Below are 23334 nucleotides of genomic sequence, written 5' to 3'. Positions count from 1 at the left end.
TGAGCACACATAGGACAGTTTATGTGCCTGTCAGCTTAAAATGTGTATGCCAGAATTAAGAACATTTGCTGCTAAATATCTAAATGTACAWTTTCTGCTCTTGAATATAGTTTGCTTTTATTTAGTTACTGAAGTATTTGAAGTAATTTAGAGCTGTGAAGGCTATCTTTAAAAATGCAGCTGCATAYATAAGAAGTTATAAACACATATGGGTACCTAATACTAGAATCCCACACTCCACAATTTTCCATGTTCTGACCTGTTTTTAACTTATTCCTCTAGTGTTTCCCTGTAATATGAAACTTGATTATTTTGAGGCGCTGAATCACCAAACAGCGTCATGTTCTGTTTGGCTGAAGGGCATAAGCAATTCCACTTCTTTTTATTTACTTCTGTCTATAAAAAGCTTTTTCAGCATTGGAGGAGATTTCTGTTTCTACTGGTGATCCCCCTTGCTCTGTGTTAAACTGCCCTGTACCATGGAAGGGCCACATATTTCCCACAAAACATTTGGCTATTTTTGTTTTCCAGGGAAAATGTTTAAGATACCTAATTGTCAGCAATCGATGCAGTGCTATGTGTTATGCTCATCTGAAATCTTGCACTGTAACMCCCTACCTGTCACTGTGCTGCCACTGCCCCCACCTCTGCTCATGCCCCTTTGGGGTGGGAGCCATCTGCAGAGCTTCACTGCTTCCTCAGGAGCAGCACTCCTRTGGAAAATGGGTAAGGGAAGAGAGGTGGCAAGGAGAGCAGGGTGGCAAAGAAGTGATAGGTGCTAACTTGAGGATTCTCCATGGACAAGCCCTGCTGCTGCCAGCAGCTGCAGTCTCWGTCTCGTCCAGGGGACAGATCCTCACTCTGAGCAGGACCAGGTGATTTGGCACACGGAAGAAATAAAGGTTTGGGATGAAGRGAAGACTTGGGCCACAGACTTCCTAGGTGCCATCAAGTAGCCAAATATCCCAGGAGTGTCACAGTATTTCATTATAATGAAGCTTTTCTTTGGTAACACAATTGTGAGAAGTAYATTAAAAAATATACTGCCCTTGGCTATGTTCTGTTATAAAAGTTAAACAGCATATAGAGAATTCTTCACTAAAGGTAGAGCAGAGGCCTCAAATACTGGGCAAATTCTGGTGTCTTCAGGAGCAAAATACTATGTTCACAGTTGAGAATTGGGTGGATTTCTAGAAAGCTCCAATACTACCTCTGCATTGGCTTTTTGATTACAATGAGGAATCACATCCTAGTGGCCACTGTTGCTTCCCTAGAGCAGGGACATAGAAAAGGACTTGTAATTTTGGTAGGAGAGAGTCAAGCTGCTGTATTATATAGGCAGCACACAGGCTTTGGTCATCTATATAAAAAAGTGCCATAAGGCAGAGTAGGACGCTGAGAAGTAAACTAGTTTGTAACACTGCAATGGAAGTTATCTGTGTGTATATTAATCAGCAAACGAGATGCAACTTTTGAAATACCAGTATGAAAAATCACGTGTGCAACTTGCCAAACCACAGAGGAGCATGTTGCTTGTTGTCTGATACACCGTCAAACGCTGCTCTTCTGAAACCACATCATCTTGTGGAACTGAGAAAGACGCTGTGCAAATTGCCTAATGCTTCTAAAAATAAGTGTGAACTACTCAGCCCCTCTCCAAATTTTATCAAGTCAACCAAAGAGTGCATAGTCGGTGAGCGTGTCTAACATGCTGTGCCGCAACTGGTGACTTACTATAAGAATTATATGAAGCATGCTAAATAGGGAAAGGCTGCTTATAGCTGCGCGCACAAAAGCCGGTCCCGCGTTGACATCTGCCCCCGCCTTCTGCTCCCCCCGGGCCSATGAGCTGCAGAAATCGCCTCTCCGGCGGCGGCTGCAGGTCCTGCAGGGAGCTGGCGGCCGCCTGGCTCCCCTGCCAAAGCCAACTGTGGCGTAGCCAGAGAAACGGGCAGCAAAAATAGAACAGCAGGATGGCTGCGCGTGGGCGAGGCAGAAACCACATCGCCAGCAAAACCTCCCAGCGTTATTTTAGGACCGAAACAGACAGAGGCCGTGGCGTTTTGCTCTCTTTTCACAAAACACTCCCCGGGGGAGGGTGAGGAAGGAGAGGGGCGCAAGTCCCGGGCGAGGACCGTCCCTGTCCCAATCCCCCCGCCTTGCCTGCCTCCTCCCTGGCGTGTCCCCGCTGGAACGGGGCAGGGAGAAGGGGTTAATTGAGCCTGAGGCCGGGCGGCGCGGGGAGGACGGGCGGCGGTTTGAAAGACAGAGACTGGACAGCTGTGTTTGCTGTGGTATTTTTAAACGCATTAATGCAGGCTCCAATCACCCGGCCATGCTTGACCTATTTTTGGCTCAGGCCGGCCATTGTTCTATTTCTGCCGCCGCTGGGCCACGAGGGTGTCAATTCAAATGCAAATGAGTTATCGCTGCTGCTCCCGCCAAGTTCGCCCAGCCGCCTGGCCGAGGGACAGCCGGCCGGGAGCGGAGAGGGGCGCGGGCACAGCAACGCGGGGCTGGGCTGGGGTCAACTCAGATTAAACCCTCCGCGGCTCCTGGTCCCTGGAAAGGTGGCTTATTCGGTTTGATGGTTTGTTAGGCAGTTTCCCYCCCTCTCCCCCCCGCCCTGCCAGGAAGCCCAAAGCGCAGAGATATTTCTTCATTCCTCCTTCCACCTGCCGTTTGCTGCCCGAACGCAACTGCTCAAACTCGGCAGCGCTCAGCCCCCCGCACGCTCGCGGCTCCCTTCCTGCGGGCGGGGGCTGCCGACAGTGGATTTGGGGTTCTTGCCTCTCCTCATAGATACTTGTGCAGATGCTTAAACAGTGCTAATTGCCGAAGCATATTATCTTACAACCCTCGCTGGAGGAGGTAGGACCGCAGAGGGTCGTGCCCGACGCCTATGTGCAAGTGCAGTGATGAATCTCTTGTGTAGCTGAAGTGCAGACCAGTTGGAATATGCTGCAGACAATTTACGAGAGTGAATCGTGTTTTTCCTCAGATGGGGTTTCTGGACGTGAACAGCTCTTGGCTCAGCAAAGAATGCACAGTATGATCAGCTCAGGTAAGAGACAGCTCCGTGCCTCAGACTCGACTGGCTGACCGGGAATATACAGCCTAGCATGACAAGAAAACCTCCTTGCTCTAAAGAAGTGACTTTATTTACGTGGTCTTTATCTGTTGTTATTAAATAATTCTGGTAGTATTTTAGATAGCAGCTGCTGCTTTTGTGGGGAGTTTGTCTGCTTTGGGCTGCTTCTTTCCAGACACAGCAAAATGCTCACAACTGAAGTCGAGTTTGGGTTTCCTTGTTTGTTTTGTTGCGTGGTTGCAAAATGGGGCTCACGGTACAGGCTTGTTCACAGGGAGAGACTTCCTCAGACAGACCTTGTCAGGAGGCTGCATTTATAGCCCCTCGTAAGCAATTCGAGTCATATGTCTATTGTAAACAGGATTTGCTCTTTCTGTGAGTTCCCTTTTCTCTAGTTTGCGTATGAAGGGGGTTTAATACAAATGAAGGGGGTTTGATACRAATCCCTTTCTCTTTTCATTACAGTGTTACTTTAAAATGTCTTTAAACTGCATGGTTTATTTTACTTTAAAAATATTTGTGAACCTGGCAATGGTAGTTACATRTAATGACTCACTGAGATGTTAATTGGATGTGTTATTTAATGAAAGTATTTCAAAGCTGCTCCGAAGGAACCCTGCATGTTTCCTCATGCATTTCAAGCTGCCCMTGTATTTTCTAGTTTCTTTTCTAGCTGTGTTTGAGACCTGCAAATGATGTACTGAGGATAAATTATCATGGAAGAATTGTTGCCATTTAATTTAAATAGGCTAAAAATGTCAAAATTTCAGGTTGACTACTGTTGCCTATTCTCTCCTAAAGTCTGTGAATTCCAGTTCTGTTTTATTTGGATTAAACTCTTGTCTATTAAGGCACAATGTTTTYTGGTTTATATCTTTTTAAACCTAGGTTTCTGACTTTGTTTTCCAGAAAGTGCTAACTTTATAGAGGACCCATATGTAGAATGCAGGGTGAATTGTTTACAAGTCCTTTAGTCTTAGATTGTGCCCCCTTTGCTCTTTTTCTTTTTCTTTTTCTTTTTTTTCTTTTTCTTTTTCTTTTTCTTTTTCTTTTTCTTTTTCTTTTTCTTTTTCTTTTTCTTTTTCTTTTTCTTTCTTTTTCTTTTTTTTTTCTTTTTCCTTTTTTTTATTCCTTTTCTTCTTTCCCAAAACTTGACTGACCTCAATTTTGAAAAAGAATTGTGTGTAGACCATACCTCTCTTCATATATTACCTGTTTTGATACACCTGTTGAGCCTATGTCTATTTGTTTGTTTCTGAAAAACTGTTTATTTTCCTGCTTCACAGAAAAAGAGCTAAAAGAACTTTTGTTCCTTTCTTACATACAATTTAGATTGTTGATCGCCAATTTCATCTCCTTTGTTAGGGACACAAATCAGGTGAAGAGGTGTTTATAAATAGGAACAGTGAAGCTCTAGGAAAGACAATAGGTAAGAGCAGAAGTTTTCCTGGAAGCATTGCAGTTCCTCTGAAAAGCCATCTACAGTGTCAACCTTTTGTTCAAGGATTGTTGCTTTTCTTTATTACATTTCCTTACTTTTCCTCAACAGCTCAACAGGTGTCCAGTGCTTTTAAATTGGTCAGAAATATGACTGATTGCGTCCTCTCCCTCCTGTTTGGCTCTTTTTTGTTGTCGTTTTTTAATATGTCAAGTCCAAGTTAACTGTGCACAAGTGAAAATTTGGGGAGTTTATCTCAATATGCTACCCTCTAACTGCCAATTAATATCATAGCAGTTTTTTTCATTTGAAACTCGAGAAAAGAAGGAAATTTTCTGTAAGTTTATAGCTTTGTTTTTCTTTGGAAATAAGAATATCATGTAATTGTCGATTTTTTACCTGATAGTACATTAAGTAGGTCCATATAACATACACAATTTCCCTTGTAGTGCCAAGTAGAATATAGGGGGATTTTAGACTAAAAAAAAAAAAAATCTCCACAAAACCTTATTCAAGAACATTATCCAGATAAAAGATGTTTGTGTGTATATATATATATATATATATATACACACAGACATATATATCTTCTGTAGAACACAAAATATTCCTCTGTGTTTCAGCTGGCCTTTAATATACCCAACTAGACTGCAAGTAGTTGACATTGTACATAGTCTGCAGTTTCAGTTCATGTCACATGAAACCTCAAAGCCTGGTGCTGCTCTTGGTTACCTTTAGCTCCTCAAGTTCAGCATCTTGCAGGATCAGTTTTGGTAACTTTTCATTGTTTCTATTTATGGTGATAAGGGAAGAAAGAAATAGCCAGAATATGACAGTGTGCACTAGCATTTGGGGAAGCTAGAATCAGTTATTTGTATTTTGCTTTTCACAGTGCCCTTACTTTAAAGTTATCTTTGGTTAAATGTATGTAACTTTTTCTCTGGTTAAAAAGTTGCACATATTTAAGAAAATAACAGCTCCTGAATGTTTATGCTTTGCGGCCTTGATGTGTTTGCTCCAGAGATTTCAAGAATAACTTAAAATAGTCAACAACAGTCAGATATTTAGGTTTGCTGGTACCCAGATGCAACACACATATCTTATGTAACTGATTTTAAACTGGGCTGGAGGRATCCCCAAAGAGGACAGGTTCACTGGTCAATGGATACATATTTGCAAAGCAAAAAGACTTAAGAAATTTCTGACAGGAGCAGGCATAGGAAATACTTCTGTCATGAGAAACAGTTCTCCTGGTATTCCCTCAATTGCTGCTTTGCCTGTCTGTCTCCATCCTTGCTTGTAAGTCACACTATGAATGAGATGATCTGGATAGGTACCAATCAAAAGTCTAATTATGAATGGAGCAATCTAGATCGGCGCTGACTCAAGAAGCTGTGTAATTTGCAGACACCTACACCTTACTGCAGAGAGCAGTTTCAGCTATCTTGAGAAGGCTGAACTAGATTCTCCCATATGGTACTGTTGCTGTAAAATGCAGCAGCAAGTGCTGTGCATCTTTATTTAAGAAAATGATGCTGATGTATTCTTATATGATACCACACTTATTTTAATTTCACATTTACAAACTAAATCAGGAGTCTAAAGCCTCTTGTTTAGCTGGAATTACTGTTTATCTTTGGTGCCCCTTTTATTTTACATAAAAAGACTCAATTTTCATGTGTATGCAATGCCACAGTAGATCCTAACATTCAGCTGGCCTCTGATCTTTCCATAACACAGGTAATAAACTGTTAAGTCCTTGAAGAAAAGCATCTGGTGCAGCACAGTCCATGGGAAAAACACTCATTAAAATGCAGTTAATAACTAACCAGTGCAGGGCTACATTTCTCAAATAGATGGTAGTTGTGTGAAGGAGAAGGATCTACCCACTCCTGGTATCTGCAGATGTGGGACTTTAACAAGTAATGCCAAGTTCATTAACTTTTGGTGGTTTAATATACTGTGCTGATCTTTTTCAAAGGATGAGGTTGCTAAGTCTTCTCCACTGGCCATATCTTGTGCAGCCTTGCAGTCCCCTGCCTGAATTCCACCTTGGCTTTTATTGGATAAGGCATCCTCTGCTTCCTGCTCAGAGCTGTTGTGTTGAAAAATCAAGAGTTCAAGGAGATCGTGAGTTTAAAGCTTGGCCTGTCAATGAATTGACAGGTGACCTGAGCAAGTTACACAATCCTGCTTATGTCAGCTAATCCTTCTGTGAAACACAGTAAATGATACCTGTCAGGATMAGGAACTGATAGAACAAAACTATTCTAAAGGGAATATAGCAATTCAGAATGATTTATTTGATTGACTTCACCTACCCRCAGGCTTGTAAAATACCTTCAATTTCACAAATATAACAAGTGAATGTAGCGAGTGTTTGTTCTCTGCACCAGTCAGGAAGTGTAAGCTGTGTCACTTGAACATAAATGACAGAATCACTGGTGCACGTGTCATGCTGTACATGGGTTGACAGGTCCTTATGAGCCACCTTCCCTCAGTAAACCCCAGTGTACACATTTTGTCTTGTATGTTATATCTATCATGTGTCTGCATCACCTTGTATATACATGGATTAATATTACCTTCAGGTAATAAAAAATTCTTTGGTATTTGCTCTCCCATTTTTAATTTTTTTTTTTTCTGAACGAAATCTTCACCTGCTCACCTTTTTCTGTGAGGAAGCTGCAGAAAGCAAGTTCATATAACTTTTGCTCTGATATCCATGAAAAACTTGATGTGTTTGCATATGTCAATCAAGAAAGATAAACCTCTTACCACATATGCAACATTTTATATTTGTATCTCAGGCAGTAACACTTCTGAGAGAGCAGAAAGAATGAGAATAGATAGGCTGAGACTTGTGGTTCTTTTCAGAGTAATGAAAAAATTGAGTGTGAAAATTCAATACAGAAAAGTTCTGGATAACAGCCGCAGTGGCTTTTTAGGTGCCTTTTGTAAAGGTGGAGTACAAAATAACCTAGTGCTTCATAGTAGTAGCTGAAGTATTCGAATTAATTGTTAGGGAAGTGTAAGGCCTTAGTCATATACAGTTAATACAATGAGAAGAAACAAGCAACACAGACCTGCAGGTCTTATGTAGTTAAAATCTCACTGAGTTTGAGTAAAGGCTCTGCTCTGCAATGTACGCTGGACAAAACTTCACTGATGAATTCAGTTGAACAAAAACATGGTAAAATGGAATGATTCTGCTTTTTCTATGTTATTGAGAAGACATTGAATGCAGACTAATGTTGTCAATTTCATGTGTCTAATGCTGTAACAGCTAATGCTATAACATTGCCTTTACTTTTTTATTTTTAATTCAAGTCCCAGCTTCAGATGCCATGTGTTTACCTGATGGTCTTGCTTTTGTGTTAGAAAATATATTTATAGGTTGTGAGAAAAGCCTGAAATAAGAATTTCCAAGTACAAGATTGACAAGAATAGCAAGTTGCAAATGCTGGAAAGTAAATAAAAAACTATGCAAAACATGACTTCAGAACYTCTTTCAGTGCATTTCAGACCATTAAATGCTGCATTTAGTAGGRAGGTTAACTAGTACTGGTGCTAGGACACTAGCTCTCCTCTCTACAGTGTGTTGAACTAAATCTCTTTACTGGAAAACAGCTTTTTACTTCAGCCATTATTACTTTAGCTTTTCAGCTTTATAACACWTATTGGTTTGCASTGCACTCAAACACACAGCCAGAGTYTTTCCTTCTGTAAAACTAKGTGCAGAATACATTTAGTTCATTAAGGCTGGCACTCGATAAGTAGAACGCTTGTAACTCTTCTACTGCCAGAGCTTAATCAGAGCCATGTTTCTGTACCGACTGCCCRGCCCCTCTCATCTGCACTGTCTTTGCAGAGAAATCAAAAGCTGATTTTGAAAGCAGAATAGRTAGATAGTCTGCAAAATATGCACATTCATTTCAGTTTTTGGTGTAGAAGATGGGGGAGGTTTTAGGTGTTGTTTCCTTTTAACCTTTCCCAACTGCTACTGGGAGTAGGGTTTTATATGTTGGGTACAATACAAAATACCGTAGAGAAACTAATCGGCAGATATTATTGTTAAACACATGAAAATCTAAAATGCCCTGTTCTGTGGATCTCTTTAACAGGCTGACTCCTCTGGGTCAGTTATTCTTAGCSTAGTTATTTTCATCTTATGGCATTACAGGTCTAAGATTAGCCTGTTAGGCGTTATCATGCCATCTGAGTTACCTCCTAATATAACTGTACACCGGAATGATTATTTATAGACAGAGCATTCTGTCATTTTTGCTTTATTTCTGGTAGTTTAAATAAAGAAGAGCAACATTCAAGAAAAACCACAGATTCCTTCCTGCTGCCAAAACAACATGATAACTGCCTGCTGAGGGGCAGGGATATTGTTTAAAATGTGTGCTTGCAGCAGATGCAAACATCTTACCTCTCCTAAAACAAGATATCTCAGGGTACCACTGCTTTTGTCTCTTCTGGAGGAGGGAGAGGGGTGCCAGATTGATGCACCAAATGACAGAGCTAAGATGGGGTTGTGGTTGCTGATGAGAACAAGGATAACCGGGTGCTATTTTTAGGGGTCGGCTCCGTCAAGCTCCATGTTCAGTGTGAACATGTCACATATGCACAAAGCTTCTCCAAAATGGACCCATCTAGTTTTGTTACATAAAAGTGATGTCTGCTGTACGAGTAGCCTTCTACGTGATTTTCATGAGACATAACAGGAAGCYTCAGCAAACTGACAGATTTTTAGTAAACTCTTCTTTATGACTTCTACACAAACATTTCTGCTCAGTAGAAAGTCTTGAAACTTAAAGCAGAATTRTCATTCAAGAACACAGGGAAGCTTAAGGAAGTTCACTGGGATCTTTGTGTTTGCATGTGGATGACTGGGAGCAAGCTTTTAGCTTTTAGTGGCAGTTTAGTAAGTAGCAGCAAAAATAGGAAAGCAGCAGATCTTCAGCTGGGTGTCAGTGCAGCCTCTGCTTGCAGTTGTTGCTCAGGAAGCAGGCAACTGACAAAATAAGGAAATATTAATGGATTATAATATTCTAATGAGTTCCATATTTTTTTTCTTTCTGCTCTCAATAAATGGCATGTTTTTGAGCAGATTTTGTGTGTAATCAGGGGGCACCTGATTTGTTCTACTTTAAAATGTTACTGGTGTAAAAAGGCTTGCAAAATCCGTGGAAGCCTCTGCGTGGTTGAATGATACGGTGCTGGTTTAACTCCCATTATATAATAAGCAGCTCATTTCTTTTTGTCAGCCTGGCAGTTCTGTGCATGACTGGAAAGGTACTTTGGCATTTAGTATAATCTGAGCATAGCCAACACATCTGTTTTATTTGTTTTGCGTCTCACGGTTGTAAACTCCTTCCAGCTTGTGGAGTATACAAACATGATGAGCTCCAAGAATTCAAGCCTTTTGCAGATGAATGTGCTAGAAATCCAGGATGCTTTATTCTAATGATAACATGTTCTTTCTAGTTATAAGACTGAATATCATCAAAGGGAGACAAGAGAAGTAACAGAATGAATTCTTTGAAAATGCCAAATATATAAATCATGTTTTTACAATCAAAGACTATTGTTCTCTTTCATGATCCCTGTGGTTGAAGGTATGCATGCCACAGGGAGGAACTGCAGTTATTCAATTTCAGTGAAGTCTGGAATGGAATAATGAGCAAGCTTAATGTTAATTTAATAATTTCCCCCAATTGTTCTGTTCTTAATCCAAGTTTCCTTTTTTTTTTTCTTGGTGCCCAAGGCCACCACCTTTTTAGTGTTGTGCAGTAACAATATGAGAGAGAACAGGGAAAATAGACTGTTACTACTTAATCTTACATAGGCTCTTTTTGGAGTTTTGTACTCCTGTTTTTATTTAGTAAAATGTTAGCATTGGCCTTTTTATTTACCTGTTCTTAACTCAGTTTCTTGCAAAGACAGTAAGTTCTTACTTCTCTACATCTACTTGCTTGATCTCTAGATAAATATCCCAGTAGAAAATGTGTGCTTTTCCTAAGTCTTGTGAAGTAGGTTTTTTTTTTTCACAGTCACAAAAATGTAAAACTCCTGGACTGTTCAAGTTTTTGATATTCTAATTTGAATCTGACTTTAAAGTTTTAAAATGCTTAAAAGAGCTTTGTGTTGAAATACCACAAAGGAACATAAAGTAAAACACCTAGAATTTTTGAGATTTCATGCCARCATAAATAGTGATAGAATTGGTATGAGGCACAGAATGGTGTTAGAAATAGCAAAAGGAAAACCATCAATATTTGTATGAATACTGTCTTTATAGWAACTTATCTACTATTTCATGTAGGCACATAATGTGAAAGGACTATATAGAAATATCTAGGATGCTTCAAAAGGTTAATCCTAAAAATCCTCACACAGCAGCTGCTGAAATCTAGTGGGACCTAAATTCAGGAGAGCATTTTACCTCAGTCTAGGAGCTCTCCAGCCTGTGTCATGCATGTGCTCAAAACTGTTCTGGGCTCCAAAGAGAGATCCACTTGTTCCCATGCACACGTCAGAAAGTTTGCATCCTTTYATTTGCTGTCACTGTTTTTCCTACAGGATTCAGAAGAGGAAGAAAGTTTTAGCCTGTTGTTTCTTTTAAGAATTGTCAGTAGTTACCGCAGAAATAATTCCATACGATATAGTAAGTTTTACTTAGGTTTTCTCAAGGACTATGAAAGAAGAACTGGCAGGAGAGAAGGAGATTTGAAGAMATTATGAGATAATTTTATAAATGGAGTAGTAGGGCAGAAATGAGCTATACAAGCACTTCCTATGTTAAAATGCTGTTGTGAGGGAGGGTGGGAAAGGCTCTGAAGATGTAAGAGAACTATGTGGGAGGTGGAAACCAGGGAATTTTGAAGCACAGTTCTAACTGTCCATGAACACAGGAAAAATACAGTTGAAAACAGTTAAGAAAGCAATCAACTGAGATGAGAGAACTTCTGTCAAAGAAATCTCCAATGCCATAATGARGAATACATGGGAAAGTATGAATATTTTAGAATCAACAAGAGTTGTTAAAAACAACCCAGGGCTGTGTTATTCTTGCAATGACACGTAAGCTAGTTTTCAGGGATTTCTCTTGCCATTGTAGAGATTCTTTTTGTGTTTTCTTGGTCTGAGAATGAGGTTTATGAGAGGGAGACATATAGGACACAGATTTTATGCATACACTGCAAATGCTGCTGCATCTCACCATCCTGAGCTCCTTCCCTCCAAATGTAGCTCAGCTTTCCTGGAGAACCTGCAGAGCAATTTCAGCAAAGTTTTGCCATAAATTACCATCCCTGTGCCAGCTGCACCATTCCTGTCTTGACTTTTTTTCCTTGACCTAGTAGGCAGTTTTCTGAGCTCTGTGCTCATTTTTTATTTCTTTTTTTTCTTCATCTTGTTCCAATGTATACAGGGTGATAATGGGGCAGCTGGAGAACTTACTAAGAAGGAAAATTACAAATGACAAAATCAAAGGGCTGTAGGCAAAGAAATAAAGAATGAATRGTAATGTAGCTGAATTATGTAATGGTGATGCTATGGATGATTAAGGATACTAATACTGACACAGCTATTTTGTTTAGAAAATATATGGTTAGAAATGAGAATATTTAGAATAAAATTACCCTTGGGCTGAAAATCTCAAACTTCATCTGAGAAAGAATGCCTGTCTCTGGTTACTGGTATGCCTTGTCACTGGTATGCATCTGTATTTACAGAGATGTTTATATTCTTGCTTGATCACCAGTCTTACTCTGTCTCTCCTCACTGAGGATGTTCTGGTATGACTATATTAAAACCTGWCAAAAATTTTGGGAACTCTGGGTTTCACAAGTTAGCTGAGGTAAATTTGAATGAGTGCCTGAGGTAAAGTGATTTTMCTTCTGCAGGCCTGGCAGCCCACCAGAGGTGGATGTGCATTCCATAAACCTCCTCATCTATCTGCCTTTCTTCATCTSCAGATACCCAAAGGTCTGCAGCAGCACGTTTGTTCCCAAAGGCCTCAGAACTCATTCTTAAGGACCTGTCTCATTTATTCTTCTAGGGAATTCTGTTGTAGGTCTGTTCTGGTAGTGAATAGGAGCTCTAGGTGCATGGCAGATTTTAAAACATTGGCAGCCAAACAAGTTTTGGTGTTGTCCTGCAGACTCAGAAAGACATGAGTGAGTGTAGAAATCTGGACTGTTCCTTTCTTCTGGGCCYTCATTTGTCTGCAGGACAGTCACATCTTTTGTGCCAAGACAGGTATTCATGTGTCCATTGGGAYTGGTGGAGCRAAGAGCTGACCCTGGTTAAAACATRTCCCCCAGGTCCCTGTGCCACTGCTGTGTGTGCTGCAGTGTGGGGAAGGAGGGCATCATCCTTGGGGTCAGAGGGGCCTCAAGAGGGGAACAGAGGCACAACCATTCCTCTCAATTTCAGCTGTGGTATAAGGCAGCCCCAAAATATGTTACACTGCTGCCTTGGAGATCTATAGATTTCACCTTGCTCCTCTCAACATTTACAGGACAGAGCCTAAAACGTCACACTCAAATAGCACCTTGTTAAACTCCAGTGAACTACATAGCACTTTACCATTTAATTTATGCTGATTCTGTCTCTGTGAAGCCATCAATAATTTACCTTTCATCATCCATAGGGCACATTTGACATGTTAATATGGAAACAAAATACCCTAAAAATGTACATTGTTTTGTATTACATAGAGTATTATATGTCTGTTGACCTTAGCAATCTGCACCAAAATGGAACAAACTGGAATCAGCATGTGTCTTCATCTCAAAGCTGTATCAATGGTAGTACAGTGTCTGTTCCAGGAAGGCCTTCATGGCTCTTGCATTCAGTTTCTGGTCCTTTCTTTATTTGTGGTAGTTTTGTAACCAAATTGTACTTTGGTATGTCCTTAGACTTCCTAGACAATCTGGAAATCAGTAGAATTCAAGCTGTAAGAGAAAAGTTTTCCTTTGTGTGATGCTGTTTCCTGGTCATTATTTAGGTGTTGGTATCAAATTCTCCCAGTGTGAACCAAAACCWTAAAATAACTGATGCTGACATGTTAGCAAACACAGATCAAAAGGACCATGCAATTTTCCCAATTGTTGTTAMAAATTTCTTACTGAATGCAGTTTCAAGTTGAAGGCACAGTTTTAGTCTTGTGGCTGRCACAAGGCTGTGCAGACATTTTTTGGATCAAAACCCTTCAAAACGACTGTGCTCTCCACAGTAACAGCCAAAGGAGAAGATGCCAGATCTRAAAGGAGAGAGATTTTCATTGCTATTGCTTTGCTGTGAAAGTCTGAGCATCTGAACTGGTGACAGCCACAGACTGTGTCCCCAGTGGGACAGAATGGAGAACTAAAAACATTAATTAGTGACAATCATGTAGGAAATAACATGTTGTGACCCGTTCTCAGAACCTGGTATTCAGCTAATTGTCCAAAGCTGAGAAGGAAGAAGAAMGCACATCTTTCTCCTTAGATAAGACATTAACATGCTTAAGCTTCATGATTCTGAGTGCAATTATAAAGTCTACCTGAAAGAYAGTAGTTGCTTTCTGCAGGAGGAAGTCTGTATATATTAATCTTGCCTTTCTGCACTAAATCTACTTTGTTTTTACGTAACCCTTACTTGCACTCCCCTGAAGGCCTGTAGTTATGCAAATAATTCTCATTTATAATATGGTTTTCCTCTTCCAATATAGATGGATGGATGCTTGTGTGGATATAAATAGTATGTGCTCCATGCAAAAAAGGCATAGTAGCACAAATGAAAATCAGACTCTTTCTGCTTATAGAAGTCTTTCCAAGCTCTTAATCATCTTAAATCCAATTAGTCTTTTCCTGTTTCTGACATGGCTCCCTYTGAGATAGGATAACAGAACTGGAATGTTCCTGATGACAAAGCCTCATTGATGAATATGAAAACTTACTTTTATCCTGCTTTCAGCAGTCTTCAATTTTGAACCTTGCTGTACATTGACCACATGTTGTCACTGAACKGTCTGCAATGACAGCCACGTGTTTTTAAGGTTATATTAAGGTTAATGAAGCACAGTAAGGTATATTCCACTCGTTCCTCYCAATAGAAATCACCATACAAATGCAAAAAATGAGTGAACTCTTGTATTTTGTTTCCCTAATGTTAGGACCTCTGGCATTCCTCAGAGCCTTCCATGAAATATCCTGAAGCGATTTGTTTCATCTGTGGTTTTAACCCAGTCAGTCTTTTCCCCATTATTCTTCTTTCCAGACCTCTATCAAAATAGCAGTCACTGTTGCCTCACTGCACTATCAACCTTTTTTGAAATTCTAAAAGAATATTTATGTCCCTTCTTTTTTTTTTGTTTTTTTTTTTTTTTTTTTTGTTTCAAACTGTTTCTGGTAATCTTTAGACTTCTTGTAACTTCACATAAAGCTACAGAACAGGACACAAATTCCACTGAGACACCATGTGAAGGACATTTTGCAAGTCCAAAAAAGTCTGTGGGCCAGATCCTTGACTGGTACCAAGTGTCACAGCCCCAGTAAAATCCAGGCCTTTTTCCAGTCACTGTTTTGTTAACCATTTGAAAGAAYTTTTTATGCTTTTGCATTTCAAAGAATGAATGCAATTAGAATTCAAAGCTCATAACTGCATCTTACAAAATCAGCTTGCATCAGACTTGATTTGTTCCCTAAATGTCTATGAGATTAAAACAAGTCAAGTTTAAACAAAAATTGGCTCAGTTGTGCCTGTTAATGGGGGATATAGTTTCTCAGAGAACATATGGGGAATGAATATCTCCCTTTTTTCTTTTAAAATTACATACATGGCTCTCATTTGGCTCGAATAATTTTTGCTAAGACAAAACATTAGAAATTTTAAATTCAAAATAACTCATTTAAAAAGTATGAGGAGATTAAAGCAATTACAGTAGTTTATGCATTTCAATCTTGACTCGTGTGTTCACAATTATAACAATATAAACAGATTATATTTAAAATTAACAATTTTTTTTCACCACTCATTTGCAGGCCTGTCTGTAGTTGTGGGCCAAAGAGTTTAAAATGAAAAGAAAATATAAAGATTACAAATCTGATATAAATACTAGAGGATAAAACATCTGAAAAGGGATTAAGGGAGCTATATTTATAGCCTATAACAGAGAGCTCGAGGGACATGGGCACTGGCTATAAATAACTTCAAGGTAACAATATAAATGAAGGAAGGGAATTATTTGTTCTCAAAAGATGGCAAAGCATGGAATAGTAGCCTGAAGCAAAGAAAAGAATAGTTTAGATGTTAGAACTTTTTTCTCTCAGTAAGAGCTGAGACATAAATAACTAAGGTAGGAGGCTGAAGCAGTTTTAAAGCACCAGCTACAGCTATTTGGCTACAGATTAAAATTACTCATAGAGGAGCTGTGTTACAAAATTCATGGGGCTAGACTTAGTGATGCAAGTTTATTTTTTGTTTTCTAACCTGATACATTTCATAATACTCACATTTCACAGTGTGCAGTAATTTCCTGCGAAGACCATATAGATACAATATTCCTTCCAATTTTAATGAGCAGTTTTAACCAGATTAAGGGTAAAAAATGCTATTATTTGATTATAACTTCATTTATTAGTTGAATTTAAAGCMGTGCTGCTTTCATCAAAGTGGTGGAGTTCCTGCTGTGATTTGTTCTGGACAGAAGAAAGAACAGTCCCTAAATGAGATGGTGGCTTTTGAACACTGTGACCTTAACTTGATGGGTAGGCAAAACAGCTTCTGTGAATTGTTCATGATGATGTCAGAACACGGGGCATTTGCTGGGTATTGCTGACTTCACTAGCATGAAATGGCTTGTGTAGGTTGGGTGCTGGCATGCTTCAAAGTAAGCCCTGATACAGCCACGACAGAATTAAAAAGAAGTGGAGATAAGGCACAAACCCCAGCACGAATTAGAGTGTTGTAACTGTCCCATCGCCCACAGCTGAAGATCTCTCAAAACAATATGGTTCTAGTCTAGSTCATCACTTGAACATGTTTTTCTTGGTTCTTCCTTTATTTCAATGTGTCTGGGAAGCTTCCTAATGCTGGACATCTTATTTTTCAATTTAAAATTTTTGGATGAGATGCTTTCAATGTAACCCAACTAAAAGAGGTCRTATCACACCTGCCATCGAGAACAGTGGAGGAGATTTGAAAGACTGCAGCTCTTTCAAGGCAGYGTCAAATATGCTTGAGAGTGTGTAAGTGAGAGAAAGAGGGAGAAAGCAACTGAGTAAAGGAGAAAAAATGCACAGGTGTGTTTGGATTTCTACAGATGATATACCACTGACTACTGTGGCTTTTCCAGTATCAGCAGGCTTTTATGTCATGAGAACAACAAAACAAAGTGTTGCATTGTTAAATTAATATGACGGCAGGTTTTGTCTCTGATTGTCTAATCTGTAATCCATTAGTTTTGAGGGACTTAACAGCTTTAGTTGTTATGCACACTATCCAAACAAAATGTTGTTTTGGTCAATATTGATTAGGTAATATAGACATTGGCGTGTTTGGCATGTATAGCTTCAGTAAGTGTCTRTATTTTTGCAAGGAGAGGAATATAATGTCTACTCATTTCTGCCCAAGATTTCATACTCAGCAGTCTTACACTCTTGAGCTGTCAGTGCTGCTAGACATTTCCTCTGCTGTTAAATCAGGCAGGATCTCCTCTTGAATTACAGGCTCTTAGGCACACCTGAACCTGAAGTTTTTAACTATYAGTGGATTGGATTCAGTATATAATACCTCAGAACATATGCCTTAAATTTCTCAGGCATTTAGCCAATATTTAAAACTTTTCTCTGTCTTTCCTCTGTACCTCTCAGCTGTTAATTTTTGCAGCTTTGAAGAATCTCTGTCTTAATAAGGTAATTAATATTATTTTATGTGAATAATAGAGAAAAAAGATCCTACATGATAGAGGACAGAATTTGATTTTGTGTTTGACACCTCTGGTTTAATTTATGAAAACTTCAGTAYAGACCTTTATGCTTACAGTCTGCATAAAATATTGTTTTTCTTAATTTTTCTTTCTTCTCAGCGTGTTTCATGATCTTTTCCTCTGTCACCTTCAAGTCTATTTTTCTTCCTGGGAAGGTTGTAGCTCATGTGCCATAAAAGGTGTTTGTCATAGTTTTCTCTTCAACATGATCCATATAGTTGGTAGCAGAATTGCCTGATGTCTCTGCTTGGACTTTCCTGAATTGCATTGCTTTACTCTGTCAGAAAAACTCAGCAGTGTTGGGACACAATAGCAGCTACACCGTGGTCCTTGTACATACAAATGTACTCCTTCCATCATGAAGGAAATAAGGTGAAAGTGTTTATAACCCATCTGGCTTGGCATTCTTTGGCCTGAAGGATGTCTTATGTGTGTAGGATTTGTTTGTTAGTTATGAGGCCCCTATGCATTAAAAGAACTTTTAGGCCTGTTGAAAATTGGACTAAATYAAATTATGAAAAAAATTACTCCTAATTTCCCAACATTATTAAGATGGCACTTGCATGTTTACTTCGATTTTTTTGATGAAAGAATAAAGAAAGCAATCTGCAGCCCATCAGATTTCCAGTGAGTGAAAATGGCACTAAGATGAAAAGTCTAGTTATTTGGCATGTGTAGTGTCACATTTCAGTATTTAATGYTTGTTATGCTTTGAATGCACTGTCCGTAAATACTTTCATATATTTTTTCTGCCAAGAGGCATCTGTCTTACACTGCAAAAGTCCTTATTGCTTTATTTATTTCACMTCCTTGACTGACAGTATCCTAGTTTCCTACTGACATTTCCCAAAGTTAAATCAAATTGACTTTACTTTTTTCTTAACTTTTATTTCTGTTGTAATTTTCCCCTTGTTCCTTTTCAATTCATGCAAAGCTATGGATTTAATCATGACGCCTTTGGAATGCTTGGATTTGATGCCTTAATATGGTGGAACCTGTTTTCATGCAGSAAGAAATCACCAAATGAGGAAAAACAAAGAATAGAAAATAATTTATGATTTGGGGAAAATTTATTTTAATTTTGTATGTAGATTGTGGAATTAATTCAAATYACTTGGATAATTTGTCACAAAATTTGAACAACTCTCAGTTATACTGGTAACAGTCACTTTCTGACAGTGCTCCTTAGGGCGTGTTTGTTTGCTTGATAAAATGTATAGAAAAACTGTCTGGTAGATTAGAGCCAGTTCCTGTCCACTTTGTGTTTTGATTTTGCCTCCTAAAAAAACCAAAATGTTGATCACTTATTCACTGTGACATGAATAAATATCCGACTTGTCCAAAATCTAAACATTTGCTGCTGTTCCAAAATTAATGATCTTAATTTATATCTGATGCCAGCTGGTAAAGTTTGGAATTAAATTGCCATTTTCTTTCAATTGCTTGTCTTTATATATGGAAAAATATTCAGAAAAAGTTGCTCTCTGATTTGAAGTTTCATTTGCTTGTACGTGGGCCAAAAGCAAATGTTATGCATCTGTGAAGGCTTACATACTTTTATGAACTTGAAAAGAGAAGCATGAAATTAAGTATTATTCTTACTTATTATAGAAAGAACAAAATCACATGCTGATGTTCTTCAGTCTTTCAGGAAATATTTTATCTTTAGAATGGAGGCCCCAGGGCTGCCGTGCACAGCTGAGCCTGAGGCCTCTGCAAAACTATATATTCTTATGCATTTTTTCCTGGCACCTGTGCCTACACTGCCGTTGTTGTTGCTTGAGAAGTGAGAAAGTGGTACAGGCAGAAAGGCTGTGCTGAGCTCCCTGCTGCTGAAGCTACTTGGCTATAAGTGAGCAGAGAAGTAAATGAAAGCCGTTGTCCCAGTTTCATTACTGCACTGGGATCACGGCATTGGCAGGAGCCCCASGACACACAGAGGTCACTGTGGGGAGAGGGACAGAGTTTATTCAATTTTATAAGTCTGGAAATATGTTCTTGATAAGTAAAGCTATGAATAAAATGATGTGTTATGGCTGTTAAGCACTTTCTCCTTCCACTGCTGAATCTTTGGGTTCTGATCCAAGAAGGCAGGTACTCTGTGTTTAAAGCTCTGGTGCTTAGACATCCACACCTTTCTTCACCAATATGAAATGGTGTGTATTATACCYGGACTTCACTCCATAAATCTGTAATATCCATAAAGACCTTTTGCTAGCAGATTCTGGAAACATCAGGTCAAGAAAAAGTTCCTCATGATTAAAGATCTAGGTGAAATTAAAAGACTGTGTACTCTTTTTTTTTTTTTTAAATATTACTTTCTAAGAATGAATACAATGGCTGTGATGAAATTATGAAGTCTTACACTTCAGCTGTCATAATAAATGCCACTAGACCTTAACTCAGCACATTGAAAAGTTTTGTTTGGCTTTAAATATTAATAAGGACTTTATCCAGTGATATTGCTAACTTGGTTGGATGTTCATCWTTGTCTTAAACTTGACTGCAGCCTTTGAAAGTGCTTTTGAAAATTTACATTCCTTAAGGAGAGGCAAATATTTTGAAGAACTACCTTAGGTAGGAGAGGAAATGAACTTCTGGTTTTATGCTCACAAAGAACTTGGTGAAATAATTTTAGTGTGAGGAAATGACAGGACTCACGAGTTTGTATGGGGCCTTAAACTGGGTAGACTAATCCTCAATAACCTGGAACTGGATTACCCAAGCTTTTCAACAGTTTTTTAGGGTAGCAAGGTGAAATTATTATCAAGTCCCATAAGTTATATGTTATCCTTTATTTTTAACCATCTGTTAGTAGAAAAGAACTAGCCAATAACTGCTTCATTCTTACTGTTCAGGTTTTTTTTTTTTTCTTTGTCTATTTATGACATGTTTTATACCAGAATAGAACAGAATCTTCATTGTAATGGTGGTCAAAAATTATAAAGGTTACTTTTAAAGTAGTTTATCCTTGAGATTTTCAGACTACTGTGATGTGCTACCAACATTTTTAGTTTAGAAGGAAATGGCAGTAAATATTTGTGAAGCTTGTGAAGGTGCTATTCAGCTGTCTGCTAAAATGTGCTTGCTTTTTTTTTTTTTTTTTTCCCTCCTGTTATTTTTGGCCAAAACATTTCAACCATTTTTGAGAAAGGAGCTGGACAAAAATAAATTATTCTGTCCTTGAAAAGTTCTACCTGCCTTATTCTAGAGCATGAAACTCTGATGCTTTTTGCTCTTTAGATCAGGAACTTGGCATGTGATACTTGTGGCTGAAAGACGAATTTTCATTTTCACTGTGCAAATCTATTTTTGTTGGCCAAATTTAAATTGCAGATCAAGTTTTACTTTGTGTCAAAGTATTCTGTCTTCAATTAGCATGTTGTGCTCYTGCCCTTTTTATCGATCTTGGTTTTCAAGGCAGGGCAGCCAAAAGCAGCCCTGGTGCAATTCCAGGTGCCTGAAGCAAAGGCAGGATCTTGTTGTATTCCTCAGCTGTCCTGTAGACCCCTCCTCCTCCATCACCAAGCATGGTAATGGGTAGACTTTTGATGAAACACTGGTTGGAAACTGGAAGCATAAGGGAGAGAAGGGGAAAAAAAAGAAAACTGAATAGGGAGGGAACGGACTGACCAGCCAAGGAGGCTGTGACTGGTTGAGGGCTACTGAGAAGATGGARCATGGTGGGAAGGATGGGACTGATGAACAACAGGAGCCAGGGGTGGGTCGGATGGAAGTGACAAAGAGTGAATAGAGAACCTGAGAAAGGAAAAAAGTGCAAGAAACCAGTAGGACTAGAACTGTGTAGTCTSATCATATTTTCTTCTTACAGGATTTTTTTTTTTTTTTAATCTATGGCTATAGTGGATGAAAGATGAAAATGTTTCTATAACTTCATGATTTCATGCTTGGTTGTGGCCATTATCATCAACTTCATCCTGTTTGTACCCTACTTGGGATATTGAATTTATTAATTTCTTGAGCCCACCTTTTGGAGCTTTTCTAAATATGAATATTTTCACATAATGCCTTTTGTGAAACATGAGAGGTTGTTGTTTCTCTGTATGGATAGGAACTAAAGCAAACATTTAAAATACAAACATAGTGAATGTGAATTCATGGTGCCCTCATTAAACAGATAAAGGCTTGAGGTTTCATCATGCTTACTTTATATAGAACTGTTATTTAAGGCAGAGTTTTGGGGCTTAATTTTGTAGTCTGACTAGAGTTTTATCCATGTTGTTAATATGGAAAAAAAATTCATTCATTTATTGACCTTTAAAAATGAAATAGTTTTGTGAGGTAAAAGATGATCTATCTATACAGAGTGAAGTGAGTTTCACTACTGGCAAGAAGTAATTACTTAAGCCCTCTCTCTGTCTTTATGAAAATGTTATATATTATTTCTCAGAGTCATAACATTTTATTCCAACATATCATTGCTTTGGATTTTGCTAAAGCCTGTTAAGAATTGCTGAGAGTGAGCAACTGATATAAAGCAAGTTGATACTGTAATATTTCTGAGAAACGTTGTCAGTTCTTGTGAACTATCTTTAGTGTCACTTCTTTGTTTCTAGTGGCTTTTCTCCAACATCCAAGCTGTTGTTTTGCTGACTCACTGATACAATTTCAGAAATATCCTGGATACAAATAGTATCCCTCTGTATTCATCAGCGTGCTCTCCTTTGTTTAAGATTATCTTTGGATATATTATCAAAATGTCTATGGATACTTTGCCTTTGAATCCATAAATAGCTGGCAATAGAAGCAAAGAATCTTGAAGCTTACGAAGCTTGCAAAATTGGGAACTTGGGATATGTCAGAACTAGGCTGCTTGTGCAGATGGGTATAATTCTTAATTCTAAAACACTTGTTCCAGTCAGCTCCTAGAGCTTGAAAAAATGAGGGAAAACATTTACCATGATGTGAAGTTTGGAGAACATTGTGCACTTTGATTACAATGACCACAGGCTTATCCCAAACTTGCTACCTCAGGATAACAAAAGCTGTCCTTCCCAGTGTTTTTGGGGTGACTACCATATTTCTCAATCATTCTACAAGAACCAAGGAATTCGAAAATTCTGATCTCTCAGTGGCATTTCTTGGTAGCTTCTTAAGTTGTCAGAAGAATGAAAAACAGCAGCTTAGTTATAAGATCTGTCAGCTATCAGATGATAACAGCCTGAACAGAACTGTAATGAACAGGGTAATGCTGAAATGGACTGGGTGAGGAAGGGAGGAAAGGAGAAGGGGGAAGCTGTAAAATTTCTCCTGTGAGTCTTTGGTAAAAGCTTCCAAACAGTCATGAGGAAATGATTTACTGTCAGCCTCTCCCCAATTAATCAGCTCTGTTTCCAATGTAAGTCTGACTGTGTTTGTAACCATAAGCAGTTTCATGYTGTTCATACTCAGAATGGAGAAACAGAGGTTTACTCTATGTTCARTTCTGATAGGTAGAAATATTTTTTCTGCTTCAGTAAATAAAATGGCAGTTTTCTGCATTACAAAGATGGAAATACTGTTTATGCATCTTAGAATCCCTAATTAATGGAAGCTGGACCCTCAAAATCTTTGTCTGGTGTTCAGTAATCATTTTTTCAGTAAGGAAGTCGAAGTGCTTCAGTGCTCCTCCAGAACAGACCAAGCTGACACTTCTTTGTCCCCTCTTCCTGAATGCTGTGGAGAGATCAGGCTTTCTCACAGSCAAAACACTTAGTCTTGCATGTATAAATGTTAATGTGTTAAGTAGGGATAAGGAGGGAGAGATTTTGGTTAGCTGGATTTTGGTTGGGTTTTTTTGTTTGTTTGGTTGGTTGGTTGGTT

General features: G+C 38.7%; 1 protein-coding gene across 12 annotated transcripts in view; it reads left to right on the top strand.

The window, feature by feature from the left end:
* HDAC9 (histone deacetylase 9) overlaps positions 1–23334 on the top strand; it is a 242643-nt gene that overhangs the window by 148208 nt on the left and 71101 nt on the right. For 4 of the 12 annotated variants that reach the window (XM_057371624.1, XM_057371618.1, XM_057371617.1 and 1 more), the window contains exon 1: positions 2590–3064. The exons of 1 other annotated variant lie outside the window; for it this stretch is intronic. In XM_057371624.1, coding sequence (XP_057227607.1) covers positions 2959–3064 — 106 coding nt within the window. In that variant the 5' untranslated portion in view covers positions 2590–2958. 7 more of the 12 variants (XM_057371623.1, XM_057371622.1, XM_057371621.1 and 4 more) reach the window with 3 other exon arrangements.

Source organism: Malurus melanocephalus, unplaced genomic scaffold, assembly GCF_030028575.1.
Source record: "Malurus melanocephalus ecotype Western Australia unplaced genomic scaffold, MMel_1.1 scaffold_150, whole genome shotgun sequence".
NCBI lineage: Eukaryota > Metazoa > Chordata > Aves > Passeriformes > Maluridae > Malurus > Malurus melanocephalus.
This window is presented reverse-complemented; position numbering and strand designations above follow the sequence as displayed.